General features: G+C 33.0%; 1 protein-coding gene across 1 annotated transcript in view; it reads left to right on the top strand.

Annotated features, from left to right (window-relative positions):
• The window catches only part of VWC2 (von Willebrand factor C domain containing 2), a 223404-nt gene extending 209328 nt beyond the window's left edge, over positions 1–14076 (top strand). Inside the window, exon 4 of the mRNA XM_001379691.4 lies at positions 10433–14076. Coding sequence (XP_001379728.2) covers positions 10433–10584 — 152 coding nt within the window. The 3' untranslated portion in view covers positions 10585–14076. The remainder of the gene's footprint in view (positions 1–10432) is intronic.
• Positions 14077–18652: the final 4576 nt, after the last annotated feature.

Genomic DNA, 18652 nt, shown 5'->3' with positions numbered 1-18652 from the left:
AAAACCTAGACACGGCCCTCAAGGAGCTTACGATCTGGTAGGGAAGATGACAGTCTGGTATAGCTATAATGCAAACCATGTTCCTGTGATATTAATACCACGTCGCAGTAGTCTCATTTGCACTTGAAGAATAACAGATGATGTTCTGATTCTGTGATGAAAATGAGCTATTGATCTCTTAGTTAACATTCCTCAGGGTGACATTTGCAAAAGGACCCAAGAAGAAAGGGAACAGACAGAAAAGCTTATTTTGGAGAGATGACCCCAAAAATTGTCAAGAGAAAAGATTACATTTGGGGTAGAAAGAAAAAGAAATCATTTTATTTAATGTCCTTCAAATAATGCATAAAGAAATTAAGGAACTTGCTAAATCTGTATTTGATAATATTTTGAATATGCATCCCTGCAAAAATTCTTGCATATTTTATAATAGTGTAGAAGAGTCATTCAAAATGCTATTAAACAAAAGCAGTCTATTATCTTATGCTTATTAATGCAATATAAAACTTCATTTTTAGGAAAGGTTAGGGGAAAAAGCATTCTGAATAACTTAATTTTTCAAATTATTCAAGGTCAGTCTCATTTAATATGTTGAGGGTTTTTTCATTTTTGACAGGAAAATGGATAGTCTTTTATGTGAATGATCATCTCAAAAGCTGAAACATTCTTCTCAATTTTTATTTTGCCCACTACTTTCGTACAGTGTCTTTTAACCTTTGGGTGATATTTAACGTATTCTTTTCCTTTAGTAATGATTTCAGCATCTTTGTCAATATCAATCCATTCTTTTGCTTTTCTGCATCAACTTCTGACTCTGGAAATCATTATATCACCTTTGATTGTCATAATCTTCTTTCATTGGGAAACATCCCCTCCTTGTCAATTTTTATTGTATTGCCCCTGAAGAACACTAAACCAGGAACTTTCAAAACTTTAAATAGGCACTAATGAATTTGAAATGGAGTGTACCATGAGAAAAATTAATATTAGTTAGATGAAATAATCATTGAGTGAGGTACAAAAGACCATACATTGGGGTGTATTAGAAACTTGGAAAGTACTGCTACATCCTGCCTTTACTTCTCTTCTTCCCCTGTCTGTGTCCAGTATAGGTTGCTCCTTCTAGGTGGGACAATAAAGGAAGGTAATTATCCTTTGCTTCTATCACCTTTCTTTTCCTCCTGCCCTCACTGTTAATATGCAAACTGGCAGACTCTGCTTTTCAAGGAGCATGAAACCTTCCACAACTCCCAAAAGTTGGTGGGCAGAGACTGAGAGTTGCCATGGGACCCAGTTAGCCAAACTAGCCAAGGATGGAGGAAATGCTTTTTGAGCTCTGAGAAGCAATGAAGGCTGGAACCAGCAGAGAGGAGCTATAGCAAAGATAGCCAAAAGCTCTAAAGGAATAGGACCCTGCTCTTATCTCTTTTCTGCTCTGATGACCATGTTCCAGTATCAGAATAAACTGAAAACAGAACCAGACCCTACAAATCACTGTATGACAAAGGGTTAAACCAAGACAAAAAAAAAGTTATTCATTAAATGTACTATATTTTAATGAGAGCAAAAAATGTTTTTGTACCATTTATAAATAAAATTAAAATTATTTAAAATTTTTATCTTCTTTCTACTTTTGTGAATTTATTTGATAAAATTATTTACTGATATAGTCATTCATGTATAAAATTTATAAAAAGAATACATAATGAGAATATATACTCAATTTTTATATTAATGGAGTATGTGATCAATAATGTTTAAAAGATCACTCAAACTGGGAATCATGAAGAATGGATTTAAATCCTAATTTGGCCAGAAGACCTGGATCAAAATCCAAGCTCTACCCCTTATTGCCTTTATTACTTTCGGCAAGTAATTTCACTCCAAACTTTGTTTTTCCTCATTCAATCCAACTCAATACATCAAAAAACCATCCCCTTTGTGAAAGACAGCATTATTTGACAATTCAAAATGGCCCCTTTCCATCATTCTAATCTTCTTATACTTTGTACTCTTTCATAACTACTGCAACTGCACTACTTGCTCTTCCCCAGACATGAGATTCCATCACCTCTTCCAATGCCTTTGGCTATCCCTCAAGCCTGGAATGCACTCACTCCTAACCTCCTCTTCTTAGTCTTCCTCCAAGACTCAATTCAAATACCACATTGAAAATATCACCATTTCCCTTGTATCACCCAGTTTCTAGAACCTTTCCTCCTAAGGTTATCTTTCATTTACTACACATGAAACTTGTATATATATATTTATATAAATTTTATCTCCCATATGTCTGTGAGCATCTCTTGGTTAAGGACTTTTTATTTGACTTTCTTTAGATCCTCAGTTCTTAGCACAATACCTGGCACATAGTAAGCTATTAATAATAATATAATAATATATATTATATGTGTAATTAATATAATTAATAATAATAATAAATGCTTGGGGATTAATTGGGCGCTTGAGATTGATTGAGTCAAGAAGCTCTAGTTTCAAATTTGGCTTACACAGACTATCTCAGGGACTCTAGGTAACATTCTTAAATTTCTCATTGCCCTAGGCCACTAAGACAAAGCAAGTACCAGTCTACATTGGTTAAGGGAGTTTCCTTATCAAGTGTTCTACATAATAATGAAATCTCAAATCCCAATTAAAAAATATTTGCAAGTCCTCACTGTGGTAAGCCCTGGGGTTTAAAAGGCAAATGAAAAACAATGTCCTAATGAGTTTACATTTTCCTAAAGAAATACAACATGTCAACATTTAAGTATATATGTGTTAATTTGAGGAAAGGAGCATTTAAAATGAGGAGAATAAGGATGAGGAAAAGCATACTGTATGCACTGGACAAAAGCTGAATTAATAAGAGGGTTGGACTAGATCTAGATCAGCTCCAATAATTCACTGGGAGACATTGGGTCATAATGAACTCTGGACAATCTGGGTTCTAAATCTGCATCAAAGGTCATAAGGAAGTTTCTAGCTTTTATTTTTTTTTTCTTTTGGGTTTTGGATACTTTCCCCTGCCTCAAAGAACTTCCCCTCTACCAATACTTTCCATATCCCAGCAGCTCTTTAGGACTATAAAAATTATAAAATTGCTGGGATTCAATGGATGAAATCTCTGTTCTGGGAATTCTCTAGTTCAGAGGATATTAAGCTGGGGTCTCTGAATTTTTTTTTTTTAGTATTGTGATAATGGTGTTTCAAAATAATTGAATTCCTTGGTAATTCTATGTATTTTTATGTATTTAAAAATATAATTCTGAGAAGAAATCCACAGGCTTTATCAGACTCCTGAAGAGTTCCCTCAGCACCCTACCTTAGACCATGAAATCACAAAAAGTTAGGGGCCATTTTCAAAAACATATATATTAGTTGCTTTCGAACTTGGAGCAACTCACTTAAAAATTCTTAATCCTTAGTTTCCTCATCTATAAAATGGGGATATTTGAACTTTTATTTCATTAGTTTGTTTTTTTCTGTGATATGAAGAAATAGTATATTTGTCAAAATTATCTGCATCTAAAAAGACCTATAAGATTGTGCCACTGTGACTTCAAGACTTCCAAAAATATACAATTTCATGATTGCAGGCACTCCTCTTATTGATAGTTTATTTTATTATTGAGTTAAAAATACAGTACAAAGTGGGAAATATGGCAATAAAATGCATTTAAGTTAAAATAATAATTCAAGAATAATAATAATGAAAATAATAAGCACTACCCCAATGCTTCATTTTGACATAGATATGACCTCGGGTTTTCAATGTCATGGCAGTGAAAAATAATTTGTATTCAGTTTGAAGAAGCTGAAAAGTTTTTGCGCATAAAGCTCTAGTGAAGAATTGTACATTCACAATAAACAATCCTGTTGTGTGTGCATTCCCTTCCCCTGGTCCCTTCAAACTTTTCTCTTCTACTTTGCTTTCCATTACTCATATCCTTCTTGTTTCTCATCAGAAATGCCCCAGTTTCAGCAAGATTGTGTATGATAAACCCAAGATCCCAGCTTTTGGGACAAGAACCCACTATTTGACAAAAACTGCTGGGAAAATTGGAAAACAGTATGGTTGAAATATTAGGTTTAGATCAACATCTTAAATCTTAGACCAAGATAAATTCAAAATGGTTAAATGCCTTTAATAAAAAGAGGGAAATTACAAGTAAAATGGTTGGATGTAAAATAGTATACTTGTGAGATCTATGGGAAAAGAAAGAATTTAAGACCAAGCAAGAGATAGAGAATATAAGAAATGTAAAATGAATAATGTTGATTACATCAAATTAAAAAGGTTTCATACAAACAAAAACAATACAACCAAAATTAGAAGGGAAGAAACAAATTGGGGAAAATGTTTTAACAAAAACCTCTATCAGAGGTCTGATTTTTCAAATTTATAAGGAACTAAGTCAAATGTACAAGAAAACAAGCCATTTCACAATTGACAAATGGTCAAGGGACATGAATAGACAGTTTTCAGATGAAGAAATCAAAACTATCAATAATCACATAAAAAAGTGTTCTAAATCTCTCATAATTAGAGAAATACAAATCAGAATAACTCTGAGGTACCACCTCACACCTAGCAGATTGGCCAATATGACAATAAAGGAAAATAATAAATGTTGGAGGGGTTGTGACAAAATTGGGACATTAATGCACTGCTGTTAGAGTGGTAAATTGTTCCAGCCATTCTAGAAGGCAATCTGGAACTATGCCCAAAGGGTACTAAAAGACTGCCTGCCCTTTGATCCAGCCATAGCACTGCTGGGTTTGTACTCCAAAGAGATAATAAGGAAAAATACTTGTAAAAATATTTATAACTGCACTTTTTATAGTGTCAAAAATTGGAAAATTAGGGAGTTTCCCTTTATTGGGGAATGGATAAAAATTTGTGGTCTATGCTGGTGATGGAATACTATTGTGCTGAAAGGAATGATGAAATGGAGGAATTCCATGTGAACTGGAATGTTCTCCAGGAATTGATGCAGAGTGAAAGGAGCAGAACCAGGAGAACAGTACATTGTGGCACAATCAAATATAATGGACTTCTTTACTAGTAGCAATGCAATGATCCAGGACAATCCTGAGGGACTTATGAGAAAAAACATTATCCACATCCAAAGAAAGAACCATGGGGGCAGAAACACAGAAGAAAAACATATGATTGATCACATGGTTTGATGAGTGCATGATTAAGGATTATGGCTTTAAATGATCACTCTATTATTACAAATATTAATAATATGGAAATATGTTTTGAACAATGATACATGTATAACCCAGGGGATTTTCTTGTCAGCTCCAGGATAAAGGAGAGGGGAAGGGAGAGAAAGAACACAAATCATGGAATCATGGAAAAATATTCTTAATTAATTGAATTGAATTAGTTAATTAATTTTAAATGCCCCAGCTTATTAATGTCAGTTCTCAAATATACTACCCAGAACCAAAGAGAATCTACCTCTTTAATGAAATATAGACACTTATTTGAAATTAATTTTCACCTGCTCTAATAGTCTTAGCCATCTGAATTGATGCTAACCCATCCATATAATTATTAGTAAGCATTAATAATTATATTTGTTATAATATATTCATAGTTAATACAATAAAATTAGCAAAAATAATGATAGAAATAATGTTATGTGCTTCTATGATTATAATTAATTATAACAATTATAATTATTATACATCAAGATATTTTATTCGTTATTATTATGGTTAGTATTTACAAAGCCCTTTAAAATTGGCAAAACACTTTATATGTATTATCTCATTTGATCTCACAATGATTTGTTGGCTACAACCTACATAGCTAACCTAAAAACAGTCATTTCTTTGGGTCCAAGGGCAGTGAATGTTTCAGATCCACAAACTCTTAGAGATTCATCTGCTATGCCATAATAGTGTTGTGATCTCTATTAGTGACTGCAAAGATGAATTCTTTTATCCTTGAAAGCATAAGACATCACGCTACTTTTTGCTTCTCTAATATGTTAAAGTTAACAATGTTTTTTCACATATATTATTGAATTTGACCTGTGGCTAGTGATTTGGGTTTACACTATCTATGAAGCTTCATAGTTAAAGAGAAATATATTCACTCTGTTTTTCCTCTGTCCATTCAAGTTCTTTGGCACAGAAAACTTTAATCTAACAAATGATTTAGTAGATATGTATAGAGACATTTGGAGGGGGAAGCATAATATTAATTAATTTCTTTCTACAATTGCCAATAGAAAAATCACTGGGTAAGGTATTGGTGCTTTAGGTACAAATGAAATATGTCTCTATCTCTTATTGTAAGAATATAAATTATACAATTGTTAACCTTATTGAAGAAGTCATACTTTGAAAAGTGGCATCAACTTTGTGGTTGACATACCAGATTTCCCTTATTTAAAGTTCTGTCTGGAAGAGGAGGATTTACTTAGTTCTGCTTCTAGTGGCACAGAACCCTAGGAGCCAAGGTTCAAAGGCAAGACAGACCATATTATGTATAGAGGCCATGGAGAAGAACTACATAACTGAAGTGAAGATTGTTATTTCTATGCTAGACCATCAATTTCAGGTCAGGCTTTCCTTTCTCTTTGGTTCTAATTTCTTTCTTTTGTTTCTCTCCTATGTAGTGACTTTTAAAATAACTTTTTTGAATTTATCCATGAAAGCTGAATGAAAAAAGTTTTCTTGAGACAGTTTTAAAATGGCAAATGAGGATTATAGGATCAGAGATCAAAAGCTGGAAATGACCTCTGAAATCATCTAGATCAATCCCCTCATTTTACAAATGAGTAAATGGAAATCCAGGAATATTAAATGATTGTCTCAAGGTTAAACAGAGTAAGTATTAGAAACAGGATTTGACTCAAGGTCTTCTGAATCATCTAACAAGCATTTCTTTTAAGCACCAAATATATCAGGTAGTTTGCTAGGTACTCAGGATACAAATACATAGAATGAAATAATACCTACTCTGGCTTCATAGCCCAATGTTATTTCCATTGATCAATGTTATTTCTATCATCCCTAGGCTTGATTTTTTAATGAAAAATTTACCTAATTTTAGTTAGTCCAGAAAAATAGAAGAATGCATTACATCTATTTTTTTTTAATTTTTAAAAATGTATTGATATATTTAGAATATTTTTCTATGGTTCCATGATTAATGTTCTCTCCCCTCTCTGTTTCCAGAGTTGACAAGCAATTCCAATGGGTTATATATGTATTATTGCTCAAAACCTATTTCTATATTATTCATATTTGTAATAGGGTAATCTTTTAAAGTGATAAATCATGTCCACAATGTTTCACTTTCTGTGTACAATGTTCTCCTGGTTCTGCTCATTTCACTCTGCATCAGTTCCTGGAGGTCTTTCTAGTTCATATAGAAATTTTCCAGTTCATCATTCCTTACAGCACAATAGTATTCCATCACCATCATATACCACAATTTGTTCAGCCAATCCCCAATTGAAGGACACCCCCCCCATTTTCCAATTTTTTGCCATCACAAAGAGCGCAGCTATAAATATTTTTGGACAACCCTTTTTCATTGTCTCTTTGGGAAATCCAGTAGTGGTATTACTGGATGATCAAAGGGCAAGTCCTTTGGGCATAATTCCAAATCGCCTTTCAGAGTGGTTGGATCAATTCACAACTCCACCAGCAATGTAATAGTGTCCCAATTTTGCCACATCCCCTCCAACATTTATTATTTTCCTTTACTGTCATATTGGCCAATCTGTTAGGTGTGAGGTGGTACCTCAAGAGTTGTTTTGATTTGCATTTCTTTAATCAGGAGCGACTTAGAACTCTTTTTTTTTTCGTGTGCTTATTGATTTCTTTATCTGAAAATGGTCTATTCATGTCCCTTGACCATTTATCAATTGTGGAATGGCTTGTTTTCTTGTACATTTGACTTAGTTCCTTATAAATTTGAGAAATTAGAACTCTGTCAGAGATTTTTATTATAAAAATAGTTTTCTCAGTTGCTTCCCTTCTAATTTTGGTTGCATTGGTTCTGTTTGTACAAAAAGTTTTTAATTTCATATAATCAGAATTATTCATTTTACATTTTGTAATCTTATTTTTATTATCTTTTTATTTTTTTATAAAATATATATATATATATTTTCCATAAATAATTTTATATTATTATTTTTTATTATTTTATTATCTTTTGCTTGGCCTTATATTCATCCCTTTCCCATACATCTGACAGGTATATTATTGGATGTTCATTAATTGATTTATGATTTCTCTCTTTATATTTAAGTCATTTACCCATTTTGAATTTATCTTGCTATAGGGTATGAGATATTTATCTAAACCTAATTTTTACTATACTGTTTTCGCATTTTCCCAGTAGTTTTGTGTCAAATAGCAGGTTTTTGTGTCAAAAAAAGCTGGGATCTTTGGGGTTATCAAATACTAGCTCACTGAGGTCATTTACCCCAAGTCTATTCCATTGATCCTCCCTTCTATCTCTTAGTCAGTGCCATATAGTTTTAATAATCATTGCTTTATACTTTAAGATCTGGTACCACTAGGTCTCCATCCTTCATATTTTTATTCATTAGTTCCCTTAATATACTTGAACTTTTGTTCTTCCAGATGAACTTTGTTATATTTTTTTCTAATTCTATAAAAAAGTTTTTTGGTAGTTTGATAGGTATGTCACTGAATAAGCAAATTAATTTAAGTAGGATTGTCATTTTATTATATTAGCTCATCCTATCCATGAACAATTAATGTTTTTCCAATTGTTTACATCTAGTTTTATTTGTGTGGAAAGTGTTTTGTAGTTGTATTCATATAATTCCTAAGTTTGTCTTGGCAAATAGATTCCCAGATATTTTATATTTTCTAGAGTGTTTCTAAATGGAGTTTCCCTTTCTATCTCTTGCTGCCTATTTTTGTTGGAAATATGTAGAAATGATATGTGGGTTATTTTGTACCCCGAAACTTTGCTAAAGTTTTTATTATTTTCACAATCTTTATAGTTGTTTTTCTAGGATATTACATCTTTTAGCAGATTTTTGTGGGAGACAGGAACCAAAATAATGTAAGAAAGACAGTGTCTCTGGTTTTGCTTTTTGTATGATGTAATAAAATATTGAATGGTGTTAAAATCCTGAAATTTAGTCTTCTACTCTTCCCTTTCTAAGCTTACTTCTCAGAACTTATCTATTCCATACCATCAGATTTTATCTTTTATGTGTATTGGGGCCATATTAGAATTTCTAGACCAGCCCTATATGTTCAACTACCTATAGGCTATCTCCATGAAGATGTGTAGCTGCTACAGCAAAGCCATAATGTACCATGTTCTTATAGCATCTTCCTCCAAACTGTTTCATCTCCTAGCTGTCTCATTTCTTTTAGAGTGAACACCATTCTACTAATCTCCTTGCCTACACATCATGTAATCATCTTTTTCCCTTCATTCCTTTTCTCAACTAATCCATCTCCATCCCCAAGTTCTTCCTTTAAAAAACATTCTTCAATTTACTTTCTGCTTTATTTTCATATAGAACAGACTAAATCTATTATACATTCATACCCTGTGTGTGTGTGTGTGTGTGTGTGTGTGTGTCCTCTTGGCCTTCAACTCAGCCTTCCATTCTTAATCCATCATCCATAATGCCACAGGATAGTTTTCCTTAAAACATCATTCCCATTGCGTTATTTACATATTTTGTAATTTACTGTGACTTCCTGTTACCAGCTGTCAAAGCCCTTCACAATCTGGCCCCACCATACCTATCCAGCTTCATTTCTTCATGACTCCCCTATAAATATCCTCCACTTCAGCCAAATTGGAGTTTTTAATCATATGTTCATTAGCATGATTAGTTAATGCTAATTAATACACTTTAATGATTATAATTAATTATACTATTTCATTACTTGTTACTAGTTATAATAGTTTATTATCATAGCTAACATATGTCAAGGTCAGTCTTATCTTTGATACGGAAATTACCTATGTATGCAGTCCAGCAATTATTCTGTATCCCCTTCTTTATTTCTGAGTCTGCACTTGATCCATTATCCTGACAATAGGTCATACGGTTTCAGAATGACAACCTCTAAAGACCTTCTAATGGATTTAAATTCCATCCCAGCCACTTACTTTGGACAAGTCATCTCAACTCTGGCCCTCATTTTCTTCATCTGATAAATTAAGGATTTGCACTAAATAATTGGGAAGGCCCATTCTAGTCATAACTTTCAATGACTGGAATTATTATAAAGCACAACTTTCCCCATGTTTTCCCAATGAAAGGACTCTCCCTATCCACAGTGGAATGTTCTGTGTTTATATTTTTTACTGAATCTTCCAGAAGGGACAGTAGATATTACATATAAATTCATATATTACATGGCTATAACCTATAATTGCTTTGCTGTATTTCAGGCCCAAACTGTTTTGCAGAAACCACTGTCATCCCTGCTGGAAGAGAGGTGAAGACAGATGAGTGCACTATATGCCACTGTACTTATGAAGAAGGCACTTGGAGAATTGAACGGCAAGCAATGTGCACTAGACACGAATGCAAGAAAATGTAGAGAATTTACAAATCCAAGTACTCTGATGTCTTTTTTTATTTTACAAAAAAAAAATTCACTTCAGATGAACCTCGGAAATATGAATAAAAATGAGAAGATTTTTGATGAGAAATAATGTAAAAACACTGGTATTTTGGTTTCCTTAGGAACATAATTACTGCAGATCAAAGAAATGAAGATATTTAAAAGGAAAAAAAAACTTTTGACATAAAATTCCTGTCTAAATAAATGTGCTATTTTCACAGTGAGTACACTAAAAGTACACTATTAAATATTAATGTATTTCTATAATCCCATTAGAGCTTATATTAAATGTTTTCTATAGATACAGATTAAAAAGCAGTATTGTTAACTGTCCCTACTGTGCATCCACATACATATTTGATCAAATGGGCACTTTTATTACTGATAACACTCCAACATATGTGGTGATTGGGGAGTCACAAAATGACAAGTTAGCAGGACTTTGAATTATTCAGCTAGAAATCTATTCTAACAGAAACAATCACATTCTTTCTTTTAACATTCACATTTCTAATATTTATCATCGAGAGCAATCTTCAATCATATTCATGAAACATTTCCTTCTTACGATATTTTGCTGATTTTAACATTTTCTTTTTCTTTTGGGAAACTGAGGTACAGAAATTACAAAATGCTCTTCAATTTCAGGATATCTGAGAAACCTTCATAGTCTCAAAGCTCTTAAAGGGACTTTAGTCTTAATCTTGAGGATACAATATATTTTCAAGCATACCTAGATTTTCTATCAACTTAAAAGCATCAACCAAGATGGTGAGGGTGGGGAAGGGTGGAATTCTTTTATTATTGTTTTATAATGCTACGACATGGAGAACAACAAGGGGAAAATCAATAGTCTTTAATTCAATGCCACAAACATTTATTAAGCACCTACTCTATGCTAGGCCCTATGGTAGGTGCAGGTAATATAAAACAAAACTTAAACTGTCCTTGCCTTTAATGACCATACATTATTTTATTACTTAAATCACATATATGAATATAAAAATGAATTCATATTATTGAATAAAAGAAAAATAATAGCCCTCCAAGGTTTAGAGTTTAGCAGGCCTAACATGTTTCATTGTAGATATTAAAAATAAGGGAAATTGGAGCATATCTTCCCAAAAAAATACCACAAACTGACATTATGGCATACGTATTAATCTTGCCCATCAACAACCACTATGTAGCTGTTCTACTGTTCTTTATCCCAATTATGCTAAATTCAATAAAAAACAGATGTAAAACAAGTATACATTAAAACTTAAAGTTTCAGTTCTAAATCACCTTCATAATACTCCTGGGGAAGAAAAGAGACAATATAACCAATTCATCCCAAAGCAAGAAGCATGTATTAAGTGCCTCCTGTGTTTAAGGCACTATGGTAAGTACAAGGTTATAAGGGAGGAAGGTGGCCCCTGCTCTTGAGAAGTTTACAGTCCCCAGAAACACATGGGAAGTGACTTCATACATTACAGTAGAGCATTCCATACCTATGTAGACCTATGTCCACCAGGCTGAGGGTTGGGAATAGGTGACCTCTGAGATGTTTGCCAACAGGATGATTCACTAAGATTTGGAATGTGGTTGCAAAGGATATCGTGGCCCTAGGACAGAAACTCTCAGATTGGAGCTAGTTTTCATGGCTCCATATTCTTGAAGGCGATGTATTTGCTGCAACAGAAACTCTCCTGGTGAAGTTTAAAATGGGATTGAAGTTGATTTGTGGTCAGACAGTATTAAAATGTAAACCAAGTTGATGCTCACATCTGAATCTTCCAGGGGTTAATTCCAAGAGATGAAATGGAAGAGATCTTATAGAAGCAGAGAAGAGCCTTCCCTTTTTCCTCTAGAATTTATGTACACATCTTCTCTCTTTCCTCCCCTTTAGTATCCTCAAGCTGCAGAACTCATTTTCCTAATTAATCAGGAGTTATGTGTAAACCAGAATTGAAGTGAGGGCTTGGATTAATGTTTGAGAATACTTGCCTTAATGTAAAATAGTATTGTTTGCTTTTGTATAGCTGAAGCTTCCGTTATTTTTTTTTGATGGTTAATTCTTGATATTGGCTTGAATATTTCTATAAAAATAAATACTATACACATGCAAACATAGGCAGCATACACGCATATCAGTCATGATTTTCTTTTTTAAAAAAAGGTTTAGTTGTTTATTCGACAATGAGATCTATTCTTTTCTCCAAATGTATTACACTCATCAAGAACATTCAGAAACTCAAAAGTTAAATTTGGTTCTTTTCTTGGATTTGAAGCTATCTGCCTCCATTAACTGACTTAGTCAAGCTCTTGATCATGGCTGCGGTATAGGATTTCTAGAATTAAAAGAAAAATTCTGACTTCTTGAGGAGTTCCTCAAATCTCAAGAAAAAAATAACTTCTAAAAGCTCTAGTATTTGAATATTTTAAAAATCTTATATTCCAAATAGCTTATAAATGAGTGTCTTTCTAATAATGTTTAAAGTTATATTCAATGAATTCCTTTTATTTTGACCTAAAAGAAAAGACCTGAAGACTCTAAACATTTTTTTTCCAAATGATTAATAACCTTCATGGTCAATATTCAACATGAATGTCTAAGTTGGGTGAAAATTTGCAAATTTTGAAATTTGACTTATTCATGAGGAAGGGAGCGCTTCCAGTGATGACATTAAAATTCTCATCAGAGTTTACATCTTCATTTCTGAGAAATCTTGAAAAGAGTGATATTTTGCTTTTTTGTCATCAATTTGAAAAACATTTTAAGTAATTACTCTGTCTATGACACTGTGTCACTTTATATAAAATTTAAAAAGGCATTCCTTAAAGACTGTACCATTATAAACATATTGTATAGACCCAGTACTGTGTAGATGGAATACATTCTCCTCCTTACATTTCCAAGGACAAGGAGTTCCTTAAGTCAGCATTTCATACTGAGTTCTGAATCACCTGAGAATTTCTAATCTCTACAAGTCATGGTCATTTTTTATATAATATTGAAACTAGTAAATTCACTCAAAAATCCCATCAAATTTGAGGGTTGATGTGTAGACTAGACAGCTATCAAAATAAACTTTTCCCTTTTTAATCAGTTGTTTTAACATTATGCAGACATAGTCAAAGTCTAATGTTAATTGACCCAAATTCCAATATCATTACTTCTGCTACATTTGATTGAAATAAGAGCCTGGATAAAATTAATCTAGTCTTAGCTCAGTTTGGGTATATTGAAATGATGCATATTGGTAGGGGAAGCATCTGAGTGATTTGACAGATGCAACCTGTATACCTCTAATAAATGATGTGTGTTCCTTTTACTAACATCATGGAGTTATAAAATATGAGAGTTAGAAGGAACTATATAAATCATCACGTTTTACCTCTGAGGAAACAGTCTCACAGAAGAAAAATGGTTTTTCTAAGGTCATGTGTTGGTGGCAGGGCTGAAATAAAAATGAGAAGGATTTGCAACTTTATGGTCTGATTTTATATACATGTATATGTATATATTTATAAATATATGCACAGACACTCTTTTCTTAATTGGCAATAATCCCTAACATTTTTCTGTTTCCTAAAAACGTTTATAGATGATCTCATTTTCATAGATTACAAATGAAGTAATAGAGAGCTAGATGATGGATGGATAGATTAGATAGATGGATAGAGAGGTGATAGCTAACAAGCTATACATACACATAGCAACCACATTGATGGACAAGTTTCCATGGCAGAAGTTCTCCCCACAAAAGCCATCTCTGTCTCTCTTTCTGTCTTTCTCTCTGTCTGTCTGTCTCTCTCTGTCTTTCTCTGTCAGTCTGTCCTCCCACCAAGAAGAGATTCTTTATATCTTTTTTTAATATCCTTTATATCTCTCTCCATTAGATATTATTATACATGCCTGTATAGAAAGAGAGGAGAGGCATTTTCCACATAAAATCTAGATAGAAAATTCATTCTTCAGTGGGGATGGGGAGGATGATTCCTGGTATAGAAACTATATATATATACATATACATATATATACACGCATATATGTGTATATATTCATATCTGTATGTGTGTATATAATTATGCAGAGTATTATAAAATATATAATTTTTTCAATAAGATATAATTTTATATCTAATATAATATATAATTTGGTATATACAATTATATCATTTACTCTATGTTGACATACACACATGTATAGATATACAATACATATATGTATATATATATACACACACATACAAAAAAGAAGAGAGAATGTTGTTGTTGGGCAGGTGGGAAAGGTGGCTAGCTAATATGGAAGCTACCTCTAACAATGGAAATTAGCAAATCATCTGAAATTTGACACTTTAGTGTTATTAACAAGAGACTACAGAGAGGCTAAGAGACTTGCTTCTAGTAATAGAGGTAGACTGTCAGAGGCAGGACTTGAATACAGGTCTTCCTGGCTTCAAAATCAGCTATCCACTATGCTAGAAGGCCTCTCATCTATCTGCATGGAAATAGGAATAGGGCCTGAAGGTGTGATTCCACTGGAAGGGCATCTCCTAGATCAGTAAACTCTTTCTACCAACAAAAGTCATCACATCTAAGTCTTATAGGCTTAGAGTTGCTTAGAGCATTTTGGGTTTAATTGACTTGACCAAGGTCATCCAACATTTATATACATATGAATGTATGCTTACATATGTATATATTTATGTGAAATTAATGAATGTCTTTATTTATAAATATATCCATTAAATTAAAATGAAATTATTGAAAAAACACTTGGTCTGTGCCCTGACGGCCACTTCATCTACAATGAAGCCATCTGGGAAATGTTTATGAGAGGAGCAGATGCAGATGGCATCATTAAAATATTTACAGAATCTATTTTTGGTTGTATTTCAAACAGAGAGAATCTGAGATACAAATACCCGGAGAACCTATATTTTAATTATATACTCTTTTGGTATGTAAACTAAGATGAACTATGGTACAATTGCTGATAATATTCTAAACATTCAGTTGAAGAGTTTTTTGTTTTCTTTTCCTTTATAAAAGCTTCCGATATTGAGAGGTGGGAGTGGGAAGCTTATTGTTGTGAGAAACATGGCTGGGATTTACCAACTAATAGCACAATGTTCACTATATTCTTTCCCCTTTGTCATTCTATCCTGCCCAAAAAAAATTTAACCAAGTTTGACCAACTACAATTCATACCCTAGATATACTGATAAAACTAATTTTTCTTCAGTATTGCTACAAATTTTATTTTCTTCTTCATCTTTTATCATTATTAGAAAATGTCTAATAAATTAATTTAATAACATGAAATTAATAGATTAAAGTCCTATACTTGGGTTCCAAAAAAACAACTGCACAAGCTTAGTCAAGGAAGACTATCTGTCTACAAGAGTTTTGTGGAAAAGATTGAAAGACCTTAATGAACTGAGAGCTAAATATGAGTTTGCAATATGATATGGTATCAAAAAGCTAGGAGGCACCTGGGTGGCTCAGCAGATAGAGAGCCAGGCCTAAAAATGGAAGGTCCTGGCTTCAAATCTGCCATCTGACACATCTTAGCTATGTGACCCTGAGTAAGTCACAACCTCAATTGCCTAGCCCATATCACTCTTCTGCCTTGGAACCAATATTCAGTATTGATTCTAAAATGGAAGGTGAGGGTTTAAAAAATTAATTATATAAATTGGGCTTCATTAATTGAAGCTGAGCATACAAAATAGAGTATAGACATATTCTACTCTGGCCTAGTCAGACCACATCTGTTTACTGTGTTTAATTCTAGGCATCACATCTTAAGAAGTTTAAATGTCAACTGGATTGTTATCAGGAGGGTTGTAATCAGAATGACCAAAGAACGGGATTCTTGTCCTATGAGGACTGAAGGACCTGGAGATATTTAGCCTGGGAGAGAGAAGACTTATAGGAAAAATAATAATTCTCTTAAAGCATAGGAAGGGTTTTGTGTGCAAACAAGATTATCCTTTTTTGTTGAGTCACAAAGGACAGACTAGATGAAGTTGAAGAAGATAGATTTCAAAACAATAGAAAGAAATCCTAACTTTTAGCACTGTTCAGACATGGAATGGGCTGTCCCATGAGCCAGTGAATTCTCCATTAATAGAAGTTTTCAAACAGATTCCATATACTAGGATGCTAGGTCGAGGAAGAGAAGGTGTTCTTGTTAGGCCATCTAAAGAGAACTAGAGGACTTCTGAGGGCTCCACCCACTCAAAGGATCAATGATTCTATAAACAAGTTAGTGAAATGAAAAGTTTCCAAAAAAAAAAATATTTTCCCATTGTTTTGAACTTTGTTAAAAATTTATGGTTTTCTAAATTCCCTCACTGTCAATATGTCAATAATGTCCTTTTGGAATCGCAAAATACCACCTGCTATTAAACTTCTGCAAAAATTATAGACATAAAATCCAAATGCATAGCTTTTTAATGAATGAAGCCCACACTACATCCAGTTGTAGACTGTCATACTGAGAAATGCTCATCTGAGATTTCAAGGAAATTAAGGTAATTTAAAAAATAGAAATGTCCTCAAAAATGTTTCAAAAAGAGACAGTTTTATGAATTGTTAAAAGTATACTGTTTAATTCACTCCTATTGGTAAGTTCAAAGGGGAAAAATACAATTGTAAAGCTGAAAAATTATGTGGGTACCAATAATCTAAAGTCATTAATGTACAATTCAAACATAGAATCCTGCCTTCAACATGTATTGTATATAATTAAGAATGGCAATATGCTGGAAGCTGTTCTAAATATTGCAGATCACCTTCTTTCATGTATTTAATTTTTCCAGAAAATGTAAACATTTCTCACTTTTTAAGTCATAATATTTAAACACTTGCTGGTGTTCAGATTTTAAGCAGAACTGTTTTAGAATAAATATTTTCAAGATTTCTATTAACCCATTTTCATTATTTATGAGACATAAACCTGGGATCACTTTGTCATTTGTTTGATTATACTAATTAATCCATACCTCAAGTCATAATCTTTAAAGGCAAATTTTTAAAACTCTTGCTTTCTTAGTAACAACTTTAAGACAGAAGGATGAGATCTAAACAAATAAGGTCGCACAGTGAGGAACTGCCTGAGGTCACATTTGAACTCAGGTCCTCCTGTGCCTAGGCCTGGAGCTCATTCCCCTGAGACATTTAGGTGCTCCTTAAAGACAATTTTTTTTAAGAAATGTAGTAGGTTACTCTCACATGATTCAGCACAGAATTATGCTATATAATTCCAATTTTCCTGTATGGTCAAAAAGTTTTTAAAAATATCCACAATCCATTACTTACATGGCTCTTCAAAATGAAATTTACTTTGTGAATTTCATCAATCAACTGACTAGGTGTTGTCTTTTTTTTTTCCAAGAGTGAAGATGATTAGATACAAACGCAGTTATATTTTATGGGTTATTTTCCCATACCCATCGGAGGTATGTAGCCAGTAACTAAGTAGTGTAGGATTTAAAGTAATGTCCAATACTCCAAATATTATATTTCATAAAGTTTATTAATGATCAATAGAAGTAGAGGAATAAAAAAGTAATTATTTAAGAAAATAAGACCAGGTGACTAAATTCTCCTGCCTTTAAAAAAAATAAAACACTTGTAGTCACTGTGATTACAGGAAGAAGAGAGCGAGAGGCGGGGCTACACAAAACTTATGTCCTCCCAAAGTCAGCATATAACATGAGATGGAAAGTGGAATGCTGGGAACACAATCCCTCCTGTAACACCCATGGAAAATGAGCATGTAGAAATCTCCCAGATTTACATGCCTAGTTTCCCCATGGAATCAGTACACATAACCAATTTAAATCTCTAAAAGAGCTATAACTAGAGGTACATACAATACTGCACTTTTTAAGAGGAAATTACAATAATTTGGGGATTAGAGGGAAATAAAAAAACAGAACCAATGATTGCTACACACTTCACACACACACACACAAAAAAAAAAACAATCAGGGCAGTACCCCCTAGGCATAAGAGTATACATTAAAAATAAATGCATTCAATGCAA

Source organism: Monodelphis domestica, chromosome 7, assembly GCF_027887165.1.
Source record: "Monodelphis domestica isolate mMonDom1 chromosome 7, mMonDom1.pri, whole genome shotgun sequence".
Classification (NCBI taxonomy): Eukaryota; Metazoa; Chordata; class Mammalia; order Didelphimorphia; family Didelphidae; genus Monodelphis; species Monodelphis domestica.
This window is presented reverse-complemented; position numbering and strand designations above follow the sequence as displayed.